This window comes from Tasmannia lanceolata, unplaced genomic scaffold (genome assembly GCF_043159265.1).
Source record: "Tasmannia lanceolata isolate RefF3 unplaced genomic scaffold, GAP_Taslan_0.1 ptg000002l, whole genome shotgun sequence".
In the NCBI taxonomy this organism is placed as follows: domain Eukaryota; kingdom Viridiplantae; phylum Streptophyta; class Magnoliopsida; order Canellales; family Winteraceae; genus Tasmannia; species Tasmannia lanceolata.
In genome coordinates, this window is record NW_027518679.1 from 1642163 (window position 1) to 1659531 (window position 17369).

At 39.8% G+C, this 17369-nt stretch overlaps 1 protein-coding gene across 2 annotated transcripts in view; it reads right to left on the reverse strand.

Annotated features, from left to right (window-relative positions):
• The window catches only part of LOC143871805 (ketose-bisphosphate aldolase class-II family protein), a 119539-nt gene that overhangs the window by 64811 nt on the left and 37359 nt on the right, over window positions 1-17369 (reverse strand). For both annotated transcript variants that reach the window (XM_077376700.1, XM_077376706.1), the window contains 4 exons: window positions 8399-8475; window positions 7906-7960; window positions 7513-7561; window positions 7280-7417 (listed from right to left, as the gene is read on the reverse strand). In XM_077376700.1, the coding sequence (XP_077232815.1) occupies window positions 7280-7417; window positions 7513-7561; window positions 7906-7960; window positions 8399-8475 (319 nt within the window). The remainder of the gene's footprint in view (window positions 1-7279; window positions 7418-7512; window positions 7562-7905; window positions 7961-8398; window positions 8476-17369) is intronic.

Below are 17369 nucleotides of genomic sequence, written 5' to 3' on the forward strand. Positions count from 1 at the left end.
AAAACCCGGATTATAAAATCCACGTATCCAAACCGCACCTTAGTATCTAGAAGGATGCCTTAAACAATCTCAGCTTCCACTGATGGCAAGAGAGAACTCAAACAATACTGGCATTTGAAGAAAGCTTTTAAGATACTGTTGAAGAGGATGAGAGAAAAGAAAAGAGTGAGTTGGGTATTCTCCCCCTCAGTTATGTATTTATATAAAAGAGAAGAGTACATGGACAAAAGTGCCCTTAGGCACATGTACACCTTCTAACACGCCCCCTCAAGCTGGAATGTATATGTCAAACATTCCGAGCTTGTTACAAATGTCATTCAACTTAGCTTTGCTTAATGGCTTGGTTAACACATCAGCTAGTTGATCCACTGACCGAGTAAACACTGTGCATATCTCTCCCTTCTGGATTCTTTGATGAATAAAGTGGCAATCTACCTCAATGTGTTTAGTCCTCTCATGGAAGACCGGATTTGTGGCAATATGGATCGCAGCCTTATTGTCACAATACAATTGAGAAGGAGAAGGGGGAAATCTGATCTCTAACAAAAGTGAGCGCAACCAAATGAGTTCACCACTTGTGTGGGCCATGGTTCTGTATTCAACTCTTGCACTGGATTTAGCTATAACATCTTGTTTCTTACTTCGCCATTACACTAGGTTACCTCCTAAGAAGGTACAATATCCTGTGGTGGTAGACCTCCTGTCAGCTGGAGACCCTACCCAGTCGGCATCTGTGAACCCTTCTATTTTCTGACGACCATGCTTCTTAAACAACAAGCCTCTTCCTGGAGCCCCTTTCAAATACCTAACAATTTGAAGCACTGGTACAATATCCTGCGGTGGTAGACCTCCTGTCAGCTGGAGACCCTACTAAGTCGGCATCTGTGAACCCTTCTATTTTCTGATGACCATGCTTCTTAAACAACAAGCCTCTTCCTGGAGCCCCTTTCAAATACCTAACAATTTGAAGCACTGTTGGCGAGTGTGAAGTATGGGGGGAGCTCATATACTGACAACTCCAACAGCAAATGATTTGTCTGGACGAGTGATAGTGAGATATATGAGCTTGCCAACTAACCTCCTGTACTTACCAAGTCTTCTAATAAATCTCCTTCAAGACAAAGTTTCACATTTGAGTCCATGGGAACAGAAGCAGGTTTCACTCCAAGATAACATGTCTCATCAAGTAAATCCAATACATATTTCCTCTGTAAGAGGGAAATGCCTCTGGTGGAATAGGCTACCTCAATGCCAAGAAAGTACCTAAGAAGGGCCAGATCTTTGGTGGAAAACTCTATTTGCAAGAAGGTCTTCAGTTTTTGTATTCGAACTGAGTCATCTCCCGTATTGATAATATCATCAACATAAACTATGAAGAGAACACATCTAGATGCAGACTTATGGCTGAAGACAGAGCGATCAACTGCACATTGCGTCATGCCAAACCAAGGAAGCAGGAATCTCTACTAAGAATAGGGAATCTCGATTCCGAAACGGGAATCTTCTTGATTCTCCGATTTTTGGGAATCTTATTTCGGAAACATGGGAAACACGATTCCCACCCTATGGGAAATTTGATTCCTACTCTATGGGAAACGCGTATCCCACTATATGGGAAGCACGTTTCCTATCTACCCTTCTTGTCTCTTGCTAGTCCTCTTCTCTTCCTCTTCTTAGTATTTACATGTAAAGTCATTTAAGTACTTAAGATTTACATGTAAATAAGGGAATAACCCCCATTTGAATCTATCAAAAATAGTTCCAAGACCCAAATCTAAAAAGATTAAAAGTCAACTTTTCAGTTCTAGTACAAAATTCGAAAAAAATGGGTTGGGTCAAAATCTTAACTTCCAAATTATGGGGTATTTTTCCAATTTTAAAAATTCATAAATTCTATCAAGTCCAAATATTATTAAATCTCAAAAGTCCGGTAGAAAAATCTCATAATTTGGTTTCTAAATTTTTTTCTTCTTGTCAGGCACTGGTCAACAAACTGGTCAACACAGGCATTTCAGCTGATAGTAGTAAATGTTGGGTCTTTTAATAAAAAGTATTTTTTTAAATATTTGGTTCATACAATTATTTCTTATCTTTTTTTAGTAATTTTTTATTTTTTTAAATATTTAACTATTAAAACAATTCTCCGACCCTTCACGCTTCCCACCTTCCTAAGAGGCTTCGCTTCCCGCTCTGGCAACCTTGTGCCAAACCACATGACATCATCATTAAATCTCCCAAACCACGCTCTAGGAGACTATTTTTTGCCATAGATAGATCTCTTCAAGCGACATACTGAGGAGGACATCTCCCACGGAGCAACATTCCCAGGAGGTTGCTCAATATAAACCTCCTCAGTGAGCTCACCATGAAGAAAGACATTTTTAACATCGAGCTGGTGTAGGGGCCACCCTCGGTTGACAGCGAGGGAGATGAGAACCCTAACCGAAGGTATCTTTGCGACTGGTGAGAAGGTCTCTGTGTAATCAACTCCGAAGGTCTGAGTATAACCTTTGGCAACCAACTGCGCTTAAGGTGCTCAACGATCGTGTCAGGTAAGTATTTAACAGCATATACCCAAGAGCATCTGATTGGTCAAGCACCAAGGGGAAGAGGGATCAAGTCCCAAGTCTGATTGGCTTGAAGAGCGCCATCTCAAGATCCATAGTGGCACGCCAACCTGGATGATGAAGGGCCATTGGCAATGACTGCGGCAACAGAAGATAAAGAAGAGGACAAAACTCCGAAATATAGGGGTGAGAGAATCATAAGAAACAACAGAGGAAATAGGATGTGCAGTGCTATGGAACGAGTACGTGAAGCAATGGGAGAATCTGTAGCAACATCGGAAGAGTGAAGAAATACCTAAGAAGTGGTGGCTGGGATCTCCGACTGTGAGGGCGATGGCTTAGAAAGAGGAAGGAGGGCTGCAGACGTCAACCGCCGCTGATATTTCTTCATAACAGGTGGGGGCTGTCGAGAAGGATCTAGTGGTACCAACAAGGAAGGAGAAGGAGAGGCTGCGGGATCCGAAATAACCTCAGAAACCGGCACATAAGGAGAAGGAGAGGCAGCGGGATCCGGAAGAACCGGAACAGGAAGCGGGATATCCACATCAAGGGCTGTTGTACTACACTAACGAGGGGTAGTAAAAAAAGGCTCGGCCTCAAAGAAGGTGACATCGGCAAAGACAAAGGACCAATGTAACTTAGGACTGTAACATCGATAACCTTTCTGGGTATGAGAGCAGCCCAGAAAGATACATTGTTCAGCCCAAGGTTGTGGACAAAGCACACACAACCAAAGACTCTACGGATGAGAGGAAATGGATCATGCTGGGGATGTAGCATGACAAAAGGGGATGTATCACCAAGGACCAAAGAGGGAAGTCGGTTGGCTAGGAAGCATGAGGTCAGGATGGCTTCACTCCAATAAATTTTAGGAACTTGCATTTGAAGGAGAAGGGTGCGAGCCACATCCAGTAAGACTGCAATTTTCGCTCAACAACTCCATTTTGTTGGGAGGTGTAAGCACATGAAGATTGGTTAAGGATGCCATGACTAGTGAGAAAATCCTGAAATCCATTAGATGTGGAAAAATATTCTCAAGTGTTATTAATGCGCAAACATTTTAGGGTGCAGTTAGATTGAGCGGTGACTTTGGCATGAAAAGTGGGAAAAGTAGGAAAGACCTCAGAGCAGTCTTCAAGTAAAAAGAGCCATGTCATACGAGAAAAGTCATCAATGAAGACAATAAAATATCTATATCCAAAAAGAGAGGTAGTCCTCGAGGGACCCCATACATCAGAGTGCACTACTCAAAAGGATGCGAGACTCGACTAACAAGCCTAGAGTGAAATGACACACGATGGTGTTTTCCAAGTTCACAGGCCTCGCACTGAAAAGACTGGAGAGGAGAAGATACAATAGACGTCCGCTGTAGGCGCTCTAGGCAGGGATGGCCAAGACGACAGTGCCAATGGTAGGCGTCGATGGAACTGTGCAAAAATGGCACAGGAGGGGCCACAGTCCAGACGGTAAAGCCCATCTACCTCACTTCCCGAACCAATCGTTCTCCCAGTCGAGAGATCCTGAAATAAACAATACGAAGGAAAAATGAGACTGAGCAGTTAAGATGTTTCGTAATTTGATTAGCAACAGATAAACTGAATGGGGACTTGGGGACACATAGGACAGAGGATAAGGTAAGCCTATGGCGGGGAGAGATAGTACCAATACCAGAGATGGGAGTAGTACTCCCATCAATAAGAGTAATAGAATGAGAGGAAGAAGGAAGGGTCGAAATGAACTAGGGTATGAAGAAGTACCTATCATATGGTTTGAGGCCCCGGAATCAATGACCCAGGCGCTAGGGCTAATGAGAAGAGAGGTAGAGGACCTACCTGGTTGGGCAAAACCGGCACTAGGAGGGCGACTGCTCAAGCGTAAGCGTTGGAACTCCTCATATTTAGCTCGAGAGAGATAGAAACCATTAGAAGGAGAAGCGGAACTGACAATGGAGGCAGACGTCGATGCATAAGGAGGGGCAGGAGCAGAAAGATGTGCCGAGCGGCCTGAACGAGGTTCAGGAGGAGGATGAAGCTCAGGATGTAGAGCGTAGCAACTTTCAACATGATGTCCCTCCCTCCGACAATGAGTGCAATAGGGCCGGGGACGGCCACGGCCAAAGGTGTCGCCACCACGGATAGAACAATCACCAGACTCATAAGCAGCAAGACAGAGACATTGCTATAAACCAACGAAGTAGAATCTCTTGCTAGGCACTACTGGGCACGTGAGTACACCTCCATGAGAGAGGGCATGGAGCCGGAGCCAGAGCCAAATATCTGCTGACGGAGATGTAGAAAGTTGGGGCCCAATCCCTCAAGGAAGTAAACAACTCGAAGCTGGTCGCGGTGTCAGGCGGCTGCGACCAAATCAGAGGTAACGGGCATAAAAAATTTGAGCTGCTGACAGAGGGAGACAAACTAGTTGTGATATGTAGAAAGGGCGGTGTCACCACGCCGGAGGTGCATCCACTATGAATAGGTGGCACAAATGCGACCCAGTTTGTCAACCCAAGAATAGAGGATCGATGTGTGGTCCCAGACCTGCTTAGACTTCAGAAGGCACATCATGGTGCCGGCAATGTGGGGGGCCATGCTCTGCCACAAAAGGGTGCGAATAAGAGCATCATCCTGCTCCCATCTCTCATAAGTGGGATCAGTGGAGGAGGGAGCATCTCTACGAATGAAGTTGACCTTACCTCAAAAGAGGAGGTAGGTCTCCACGGCCATCTTCCAATTCATGTAATTGGACCCGTCTAGTTTAATTGTAGTCATCGGTGGGAATGAACCCTCCACCGATGGAGAATGAGTAGATGAAGGAGCCGGAGGTGGTCGAGTGGTAGGGACCACAGGAGTCAGGTCCAGAGAGGGATCCTCAATAACGGAGGATCCATAGAGACAAGGAGAGAAGAATACTCTCAACCACAACACCGGCGAGGCAAATAGTAAAGAAAAGGATCCACTAGGCGAGCCCAAAGAGGAAACCGCAGCCTCGAAGGAGAGTCATAGCAAGAAGAGACATAATAGGGCTACCACAAGTTTGCCATCAAGAGAATCAAAGCCGCGGGAGGAACAAAGGAGATGAAAAAAACACAATTTAGGTCATGAAGTAGAGGGGTAAGAACTAGGGTTCAAATGAGAGAGAGAAAGAGAGAGAGAGAGAGAGAGAGAGAGGAGAGGAATAAGAAGGGAATTTGAGGGTGAATGGATCGCAACCCTATGGGGAGGGTTGGAGAGGAATAGGGGAGAGGGTTGGGGGGTGCCGGGGGGGTTCCGGAGGGAAGGAAAGGAGTGGGGAAGGAGAGGTTGAGGGTTGCGGGGGTTGGGGGAGGGGGTTCTGGAGGAGCTGCGAGGAGGAGGGAGAAGTCATGGGGTGGGTGGGGTGGGGACTTGCCGGCAGAGTCAGGAGAGTTGGGGGGGGGGGGGGGGGGGAGAGGGTCTGTAGGGATGCGGGAGCAGGGAAGGAGTAGCGGGGGATGAGGGGAGGTGCCGGCAGGTGATGGGAGCGAGGAGAAGGAGAGAAAGGAAAAGAAAGAGAAAAAAAGAAAGAAAGAAAGAAAGATGAAGGGAGGAAGAGGGTGGGGGGTTTCAATGAAGTTCCCTAAGGTGCCACAACCCTAGGGCTCTGATACCATGTTGAAGAGGAGAGGATGAGAGGAAAGAAAGATATTGAGAGAAAAGAGAGTTGGGTATTCTCCCCCACTTGTGTATTTATATAAAAGAGAAGAGTACATGGACAAAAGTGCCCTTAGGCACATATACACCTTCTAATAGATACAATCAATCAAGCGATATAGAGATGTAGTGATATTAAGTAGAAGCTCTTCCTATATGTGAGTGCCCAATAATTTGAAACTTCCACTTTCGTTATTCTCATTTCTTCTATCATTTATACATGATTCCAAAGCCATGATTGTGAGTTCTGTTTAGCTTTTACTAGGTGTGGGGTTGTTTGTGCTTTTAGTGATTCTTGATCAGGCTTTCGGAGGTGGCTGACCAGACGGTTCATATCATATCAAGGATTTTGGAGCTTGCTGACTGATTTTTGAAGAAGTTTGCAAAAGCCTTGGGAGTTTTTGGTTTCTTCAGTTTCCAACTCCATATATACTTTCAGTCATTTGGTCATATAGGTCCTCAACACTCGTCATGAGGTCAATGGTTTTTGGAAAGTTAATTCAGTAATCTTTTCATCGGTTCTAGTTTGAAGGAATTAAAAAACATGCGGTTATTTTTTGTCGGTCTCAGCTGACATTTAGAACCATGATCATACCACCAAAATAAGGTATATAAAATAAATAAACATTCCACTCAACAGATACTGTGAGACAAGAAAAATTCGTTCATGACAATGAATAGGACAATATCCAATTTTAAACCGAGGCCATTGAAAAAAGTTCAACATTTATACATACTGGTATTAGATTTGTCATATTAAAAAACTTGGGAGATCGTAAACAGTCAAAATGGGCAACTAGAAAACTGATGATTTTATCTAAAATATGGCAAGGCCATATATCCATCTGATGGATTTTGAAAAAACTTTCAAAAACAACTTTTATGTGTAGGGTGCAAATGTATTCAAGACCTTGTTTCAATACAAGTTATGATAATACCAATTGAATGAGTATTCACACTATACATACCCATAGTTTGAATTATTACAAAACAATATAAATTAAAATATATAGATGATGCATTTTCGAGTTTCACACATACCATGAAGTTCCTTCACTGTTCGTTATGACGTCAAATAACATTCTAGTATTTAGACCCAATCGAGCCCCAAATGCCATTGCCTCGGCTGATGTGGCAATATGAACTCCAGCAAGCAGCTGATTGATCATCTTTACACAACTAGAGAACAAATAGCAGACTAAGTTACTTCAAATCAGCTTTCCATAGAGAAATACTCAACTGCGTGACCAAGACAATGAATGTCTATGAAATACCTTCCAGACCCACAACCTCCCTTTATAATATAGAGCTTCTCACTCAGTGCTGTTCATGTGCAACAAGTAAGAATGAGGACAGTCATTAAAATTATGAGTGATTCCATGGATTTAAATTTCGGTTTTGGACGAAATTAGGTAAAAAAAAGTATTAATTAATTATTTCGGTAATTTCAACCAAAATTTCCGAAATAAATTTATTTATTTTTGAAAAAAAATTCAATTTGTCAAAATTTTAGCAGAAATTTCCGAAATTTCGGATTTCAGGAAATTTCGGTTTCGGTCCCAACCGAAATCCAAAATTTCGGATTTCGGCCAAAATTTAAAACCATGAGTGATTCTACAAATCTGAGAAAAATCACCAACAATTACTATGCACCCACAGACTGTTACCTGAGAGAACAGAACCGGTACATTTAAGAGCTTCATCTGTTCCTGAAGCTATTATCTAATAAAAAACAAGATTCAAGCACTTTCAGACGATTGAGATTAAACAAAAATAGGCATCAACTTACCTCAGTATTGTTAAAAGAAAACAAACTGTGAAACAACCAATTACTCAAAAAGCTTAAGCCGTTGGAGATGGCATTATTTAATCTTTTATACTTTTAACACTCCAACTCACATGTGGCCCCTCTTTTTAGGGTTGGCATACATGTGGATGTGGCACATGTGACCTCTCTTTTGGGTTGGCCATTACATGTGGATTTTTTTAATATAAAGGAGTTTTGAACCCCGGACTTTTGCTCTGATACGATGTGAAACAACGAATTACTCCAAAAGATTAAGTTGTTGGAGATGGTGTTATTTAAACTTTTATACTTTTAACACAAACTAACACTGGGAAAGTGAGAAAATATGAGCAATGCAAGTTAACTATCCAGACCGTAAGTGTTCCATCTGCAGCCTTCTTAACACCACCAGAGACAGGTGCATCCACCAATTTCAAGTCCTTGCTTTCATCTGTGACATGCATTTAGTGCATTATTGAATGAAAATTGACATTATTTAGACAGTTAGTTTTAGTAAACCATCGAGCAAGGAAACTCTGATAAAAATAAGAAACATTATGTTATGGAGCAAGGCAATGAATTGCATCCAAATAGGGACTGAGAAGAAGAAATGGAGTGAGAATTAAAGCAATTTTAAATTTGGGTATAAATCAATCTGACAGACTTGCAGATCTTTAATTTCTCGCCCACCATGGATGTTACTTAAGAGAAACCTATGTCACAAATATTCATCTCGGGAATTTCTCGGCAAGGAAAATTCTCGGGATATATTAAATTTTTTTATTTTTTCGGGTTTATAACGGGAAAATGATAAAATAAAATAAAATTATTTAAAAAATATATAAATAAATAAAATTTAAGAAAAAAATATAAAAAATTATCGGTACAATATCTTGATATTATCACGACAATTTATGATAAAAATGAAAATATTGCTATATTTTTAAAATCTCGGAATTATTTCAAGATTTTGTCATTTTATCAAAATGTCGGGATAAAAGTTCGATATTTTGAAAATATCGGAGATATTTGTGACATAGAAAGAAACTACTAACGTGGCACAATCACAACCAGCAGTCACTTCGTTTATCAATAGATTTAATCCGGATCAGATTCACTATTTGCTGTTGTCCAAGCTTTTAATTCAGCATTGAGTTTGAGGGAGAGAATGGATGATCTATTAGAAGAATATACACCTGTAACTTATTATTTTCCTTACCATCGTGTTTTTCCTTCTATACTCCTTTTATTCTTCTTTTCTTGACTTTTTTTAACAGTATTCTTTCTTTTCTTGCTTATGACCCATTCTTTCTTTTGCATTTTTGATGGAGTGCCAACATGGCAGCCACGTCATGCCTAGGTAGGTGGCTTTTGTGGAGTTCCAAGGTGCATTCCCCCATTAAAGCTTCTGACCGATTTTCAACCAAGTTTTTGGCATATTAAATGGAAGAATCATGGAAAATGGTAAAGTACAAAGTTTTAGGTCTCTTTGAGATCTTTCCAACAAGTACTTGTGCTCGAAAAATGGGTAAGTGGTTAAAAAGTTATGGCAGTTTTGGTGGACTATGTTTGTGGGTTTCCAAACCAGTCAAAGTTAGTAAGTTCCAATGCAATTAATGTTATGTTAGTCCCTAAGTTAGCTAGTGGAGGAGCTTGAACGAATTTTCTATTGTTGTCTTTCATTTAAATAGATAGAAATCAGTTGTAGAAGGGGATTTTGGATTTTGACAAACTTATGTAATTGATGGAATATCAATTGGGTTGAGCTTTGCTCCCATTTTCTTCTTCTCTTGGATATGTTCTTGAGTTCTAATTTTCCTCTTCTTCCCTCTTAAGCACCCGCATTATCTGGTATCAGAGCCAACATTACGCTCTTGCCTCTTGGGCTAGCTTCGATTTGATTTTCATGGCGGCATGAAGAGGTAGAGAAGGTGTGGTAACCAAATGATGGACGATTTGAGAGATGAAAGAAATGATGAATTTCAAGCACTTCAAAGACAAGTTGAGCAACTTGCCATGCGACTTGAACGCCAAGAGGCTCATAGTGAGCATGGTGGATCAAGTCGTGGAAGTTCTAGTGATGAATCCGATGTGAATCCCTTTCCCAATACTTGTGAGTAGGTTTTATCGTGATTTCGACACCATCAAGATTGACTTGCCGGAATTTCATGGTCGTCTACAACCCGAAGGGTTTCTTGAATGGCTTAGTGCCATTGAGAAGTTCTTTGATTATAAGGAGACACCCGAAAGCCAACGTGTGAAGCTTGTGGCTACGCTTCAACATAGTGGGATAAAGATCAAGAGATGAGAATCCGCAAAGGAAAGCGTAAGATCTCTTCTTGGGAGAAAATGAAGTCAAGGTTTAAGGAGAAATTTCTTCCATTGGATTTTTCTGAAATTATCTTTTCTCAATTCAACAACCTATGCCAAGAATCCAAAAGTGTGTTGGACTACACCGAAGAATTCTACAAACTCATGGCTCGTAATGATATTCAAGAGGGTGAAGATCAACATGTGGCAATGTATGTTGATGGTTTGAAGTTTTCTATTCGTGATGAAGTAGAAATGCACAGATCATTGAGAGTCAATGATGCTTATCAACTAGCCTTAAAGGTGGAGACTAAGCTTGCTCGTTGTGGTGCTAAGAAGTATGTGGACGTTCGTAGTCTCTATCCTTCTTCTAAAGGTGAATCTTCACATGGTGGAGGTGCAAAGTCAAGGCCCGAATATTTCAACAAAAATTCTACAAAATCAGCCCCTACACATCAAGTTGGAAATCAGCCCAATCGTCCCAACAATCCAAATACTTGTTTCAAGTGTGGTCAAGTTGGCCATCGTTATAAAGATTGCCCAAAGAGGCAAGTGGTGGCCTTCGGTGATGAAGAACATGATGAGGATCTTGTTGATGATTCAAATCAACCCATATATAATGAGGAAGATAACATACAACATGAAGAAATCGAACCGGAAGAAGGAAAAAGTTTGGTGATCCGAAGAGCACTTGCTACCCCAAAGGTTGAATCCGATGATGATTGGCTTCGTTCCAATATTTTCAATACTCGATGCAAATCTCATGACAAGGTTTGCACCATTGTGATCGATGGTGGGATTTGTGAAAACATTGTATCTCATAAAATGGTGAACAAGCTCAAGCTCAAAACCAAACCACATCCAAATCCCTATCGGATTGCATGGTTCAAGAAAGTGAAGGAGAGTAACATTTTTCTTTCCAGGAATGAATTTGATCAAGAAACCAAGGGTAATGGTATATCCGATACTCTACTTGTTGTTGAAGCTAATGAGGAGCATGATGAGCTTCAACGGAAATTCAATGAATTCATCAGCAAAGAAATTGGATCCAATCGCATATTAGGTGAACCGATGGATGTTGAAGTGATGGGTGAATGGAAAAATATTACATCAATTTTTTCATCCATTTACATCGATCCATTTTTATTCGATCCTACATTGAAGCTCAGAGTGGATATTTACATATTCAAACATGTTCAAAATCTAGACAAATTATCACTTCGTCATGGAGATTAAGAAGCGGGGTTTGATCTTCGAAAGTTTCAATTGATGAACATTCTTCGATACTTCAAAACTCGAGGGCGAGATTTCTTGAACCAAAGAACTTTCGCAAATTCCAAGATCATGCAGATGGCCCTTTTCGAGTGCTTAAGAAAATTAGGGACAATGCATACAAGATTGAGCTCCCTCCTATAACAAGCACAAGGAGAAGAAGATTGGTCCATATCGAATTCTCAAGAAAATCAACGACAATGCATCCAAGATTGAGTTTCCTCGAAATAACAATACTCACCCAACTTTTAATGTCAAAGACTAGACAACTTATCATGGAGAGCTTAATGAGAACTCGTGGGCGAGTTCTTTCTCACCCGGAGATAATGATGCAGCACCAACATGGCAGCCACATCATGCTTAGGTGGCTTTGGTGGAGTTCCAAGGTGCATTTCCGCATTAAAGCTTCTGAAGGTTGAACAAATTTTCTTTGGTTTTCTTTTATTTAAAGGATTAGAACCATCTTTAGGGGGCATTTTTCGATTTAGATTAACTTATGTAATTGATGGAATATCAATTGGGTTGAGCTTTGGTCCCGTTTTCTTCTTCTTCTCTTGGATATGTTCTTGAGTTCTAATTTTCCTCACCCGCATTAATTTTATTGGAAAATGCAAGAAATGTCTTCCACCACTAACTGGTAGTCGCAGAAGCCAAGTGCTCCAAAAATGTATTGTTATAGAGGAATTGATCGGATTGGAAATATGGACTAAAGCATGTGAGAATGATATATTCAGATAGAATGCATGCTTTGTGTGTTTGTTAGGAAGGCATATTTACCAACGCAAATATCTCGCTGAGATCATGGTATTAGATTTCCACTGAAACGACATGAAACTACCAGAATGCTTCTATTTTCATACCCACCGAAACAAAAACTGAAATGACTGAAATGCATAAACCAAAATAGTAAGTGTAATAGTGGTATATTATATTAGTATGTGTTACATAATTATATTTATATGAATTGCATGCAAATGGTGGTGCGCATGTATTATGAATAAATATTTATATGAACTATAAGTGAAATTTGGTAAGTACTAAATTATCAGACATGTGCGACAATGCATGTCACTAGGTGTTCTATTTTTTTTAACCCATTATGGATGGTTGTCTTGATCAAGTGATGATTTTTAAGTGGGTATTTGTGCTTATTCTAGCATTTCCTTAAGTTTCATATTTAAATTTTATCATTTGCATATGTTTTCATATTCTTCCTTTACATGATTTCCACCGAAATTTAAAACCTTGGCTAAGATAAGAGGAAAAGTAACCCCCCCCCCCCTCCCTCAGCAGTAAAAGAAATTACGGGAATGACATACGGGTTAAAATTATATAAAATTACTTACAGTAGAACAAGCACAATCAAATATTAATAATGTAATGACTGCGATTAAGTTTCTTCTTGAGGCCTTAAGATTTAGGCCATTAGATCATTAGATCTTAGTTTCGAGGGTGAGGATCAACGATCCATCGTTGATCAAACCTTGATCTTAAAATTTAATCGCTCTTTCCCTTGATTATTTTAGATCCATTGATCGGATCAATGGCTATTGAAAGGTTATAAAAACTTGTTGTAAAAGAATAAATTCCATGGAAAATATCACTTAAAATATGGAAAATCAAAAATTAAAGTTGTGGGAAGAGGGCCACGTTTTCCCTTGTATGGGAAAACGTGCGTACACTCCTAATTGGAGTATGGGCCCACTACCAAATTGTTCAAATCCTAAAGTATATTATATTCGTTGATTTTTTATTATTATTACGATCTAGAAATCTAGGTTTAATGTGATATTATTGAGAATATCCATTGACCAATCAAAAAGGAGATTGAGAGATAAAATAAAAGGTTTCCTAATATTGTGGGCAGTTGCACGATCCCCAATGAGGAGAGAATTGTGTGCACAACTCATTATGCGCATCTTTTTTTTTTTTGGTCTTTCCTATTGTTGAAAATTAAATCCCAACTAATTAGTTACATTACCTTAGTGATAAGATCAAAAGAGATTGGATCTGGTGGCAACCTCCAATACCTCTCTTCATTTATTGGGCAACCCATCCAACGAAGCAAAAAAAAAAGAATTGCAACAACAAAAATATACGTATTCCTTTCCCCCACTCACGCCCAGTTTTGAGAGAGAATGAGAGAGAGAGAGAGAGAGAGAGAGAGAGAGAGAGAGAGAGGGAAGAGAAGTTCCATTGAATGATTGCCTTGAGATTTAGGAGAAGACCCAACCTCTTTGTTTTCTTTCTACATTAAACAAGTAAGTACCCTATATATCCCAGTCATTTATCAAACCAAAAATCCATGTATGAGTGTCTGCTTGTGTGTTACTTCTTCAAATCAGATCTATACAGATAGGCTGTGGAAAGGAGATTCTAAATAATTTTTGATTTTGTACATAGAGTAATAAAAAAAAATTGGGAAATTTTAAAAAGCTTTTGATTTCTACAGTGGTGAGTATTTTAAAAAAATGAAATTCTTATGGTTTTTTATTTTCAACAATGTGTAGAGTATCAAAAATAAAATCTTATATAGTCTTCTTATCTCCAACAGTTGTATGTATGCAGGCTTGCAAATATAAATTTTTAGTGTAATTCTATTCCAACAATAGTTTGTGTATTAGGGTTACAAAAGAAAGAACTTTTAACATGGTTTTCGATTCCATCAGTGTATATGTGCATAAGGTGAAGGAATGATTTATAGTGTATTTTATACCTCTTCAGTTGTATGCCTATAAGGATACATCAATACTTTTTGTAAATATTTTTATTTAATCTCAATAGAAACATGCACATAAGGCCAACATAATAGATTTTTTTTAAATTCCATCAGTGATATACACATAAGTCAATAAATAATTTTTATGTATTTCCTATCTCATTAGTGATGTATACATAGCCAATAAATGATTTTTATATACTCCCTAACTCATTAGTGATATATGCATAAGCCACTAAAGGATTTTTATGTATTCTCTATCTTATCAGTGACATGTGTGTAAGCCAATAAATGATTTTTGTGTATTCCCTATTTCATCAGTGACATGAGTGTAAACCCTTAAATGATTTTCTTTCATTTCTTATACCATTGTGCTATGCGCATATGTGTTAGATGATGTGTATGTATTTCTTAGCTCATCAGTACTATGCGCATAAGACTTTAAAGTGTTATGCGCAAAGGATTTTAAGTTAATTTTGATGTGGGTATGCGAAGGGCCCTTAAAAATGATTTTATTGCTTGTGCGTGTTGCCTATTCCAACAACGAAATTCTTATTAAACCCCTTAATGATTTTCTATGTGTTTATATGTCTGTTCTATGCCTCAAAACTAGGCAGCAGCTCCTAGTGTTCTGTGTGTATTGGTACCCCAAAATAGGGCAACAAATAGTAGTGTAGGTGTGTGGGTGTTTGGAAAATTTAGATTTAATTAAACTCACATTGTTACACTCTATTATTTAACCTCAGGACTGCTTCACTCTACACCCAAACAGAGACCGTTGTGTTCTTCCACGTCCGTAAGTTTAAAAGGCAGGTGACAGCTAGACCTTGTTTTGAAATTGTTTCAATATAACTTGTCTTATGCAATGTAATCTTACGTATACAATTATGTCTCAGTGATAACTGCTTAGCTTATTGTACTTGTTTACTTGAATTGAAATGAATAATAAACTGTTTCTAACCCTTATGCAAAAGAATGCAGAAAAAGAAGGCAAAGGTAATGTACTTCAAAACCCCCATTTGCATATCATACATGGGAGAGAGCGAGGGGGACTTAAAGTTGTGGTGGTATCATCCTGGGACCTAAGGTTCAAAGGACAACGCGAGAAGCGTGTACAGCCGGCAAACCATCCAAAGGGATAAAATCCCCGAAACTGCTCGGCATCAAATGCGAGACCGAAATCCAAGACCATAACGCCACTATCTTTGGACAGGGGTAGTGGGTAGTCGTGTGGCAAGGACACCTGTAAAAAGGAAAAGGTCAGAAAAGAACTGACAGAAAAGTAAATGGGGAAAAAGCCGGATGTACCTGGGGAATCTGTTGTCTCATTTCACATACTCGTTACACACATAGTACAACCATGCATCATTGTCATTTATTTTTATTTTTATTGCTATGGATAGTGTAGTAGCTTTCCAGTTTTTATTATTGCCTCTAGATATTGCTAAGGATCTGGATTATATTGCATGCCCTTTTATATTGTCTCTTTTACTCAGCTCGGTCTCTGGAGGACCCTACTCTGATGCTATTTTTCTCCACCACAAGAGTTGAGGCGTTAGACGGCGGAGCTTTTGCAAACGAAGAAACCATGGGATGAGGGATTGTGTGTTCGGCGAGTTCATGTCATGGCTTATTGTGCTATGATGTTTTACGTCGTTTGCTCTTCTTATTTATTGAGACTTTCTTTGGTTTGAATTTCAGTTGTTAAGACTTTACCTTTCATAGGGAGTATAATTATTGTAGGGACTTCATGTTATGGCAGACTTATTTAAGTTGGAATAAGATATTGGTTATGGTTGTTGGTTGTCTTACTTATCCTCTCCATATGTGGAAAAAAAAAATCATGGTTTTATGTTGTTCTTTAGCTCGTAGCGACTCGACTGAATCGGGTCGTTAAAGTTGAAGGATCCCACATCGGAAAGGGAGGAAAAGTTACTGGGCTATATATGTGGATTTCTCCTCTCCCTATGTAGACGCGTTTTCAGCATCTCCAAGGGGCGGGCCCTGCGGAGTGGGTCGGGCACGGTTAGTGCTGCTGGAAAACAAAACCGGCGAGGGTAGATGACCCAAAACCTGACAATATCTACACAGTGGGGTCGGGGCATGACAGTTGTGGTATCAGAGCGGGACCTCCCATCTAGTACGGTGTGCCAGCGAGGACGCTGGGCCCTAAGGGGGGTGGATTGAAAGATCCCACATTGGAAAGGGAGGAAAAGTTACTGGCTATATATGTGGATTTCTCCTCTCCCTATGTAGACGCGTTTTCAGCATCTCCAAGGGGCGGGCCCTGCTGAGTGGGTCGGACACGGTTAGTGCTGCTGGAAAACAAAATCGGGGAGGGTAGATGACCCAGAACCAGACAATATCTACACAGTGGGGTCGGGGCGTGACAAATAAAGATCATAAATCTCCAGAGGGTAAAAAGTTATATTCGAAAGATCTAGATGCAGCCACATAATTGTCATTAGAACAAGTATGGACTTATAGGAAGATAAAGAATGAAAGAAATATTAAAATGGATAAGAGGTTGATTGTTCTATGGAGTGAAAGAAGATGGATGGACACACCTGCGCTTGAGCACAATTGATGCATTGATGTCAATGACTTGTACAAGTAGTCTTGAATGTGGAGGACAATGCATACAATGACTCACAACGGCTTGTGCTACAAAAAATGATGCTATCACATAATGACAAAGCAAGAAAGTATGGGAGAAAAGGTGAGAAACACCATTCAAGATTCTTTTGAAGTCTAGGACCCCTTCGAAATGGTCCACACTCCATATAATGAGAAAATGTACAAGAAAAATAGGCTAAACATGATGAGTTGGACATGGACAAAAAGTGACAAACGGTGGGCAGTTGACAAAGGATTTGGGAGCAGTTACCATGAATCAGGCCCAGATTTTAAAGTTTAGTTAGTATCAATATGTTTTTAGTATTTCTACTTTTTTACGATTCAATTGTGTAAATTGAAGCAAGTTCTACACATTCAAGGACCAAGTTCATAGTGAATTTACATGTTTAGTAACATTGTATTCATAA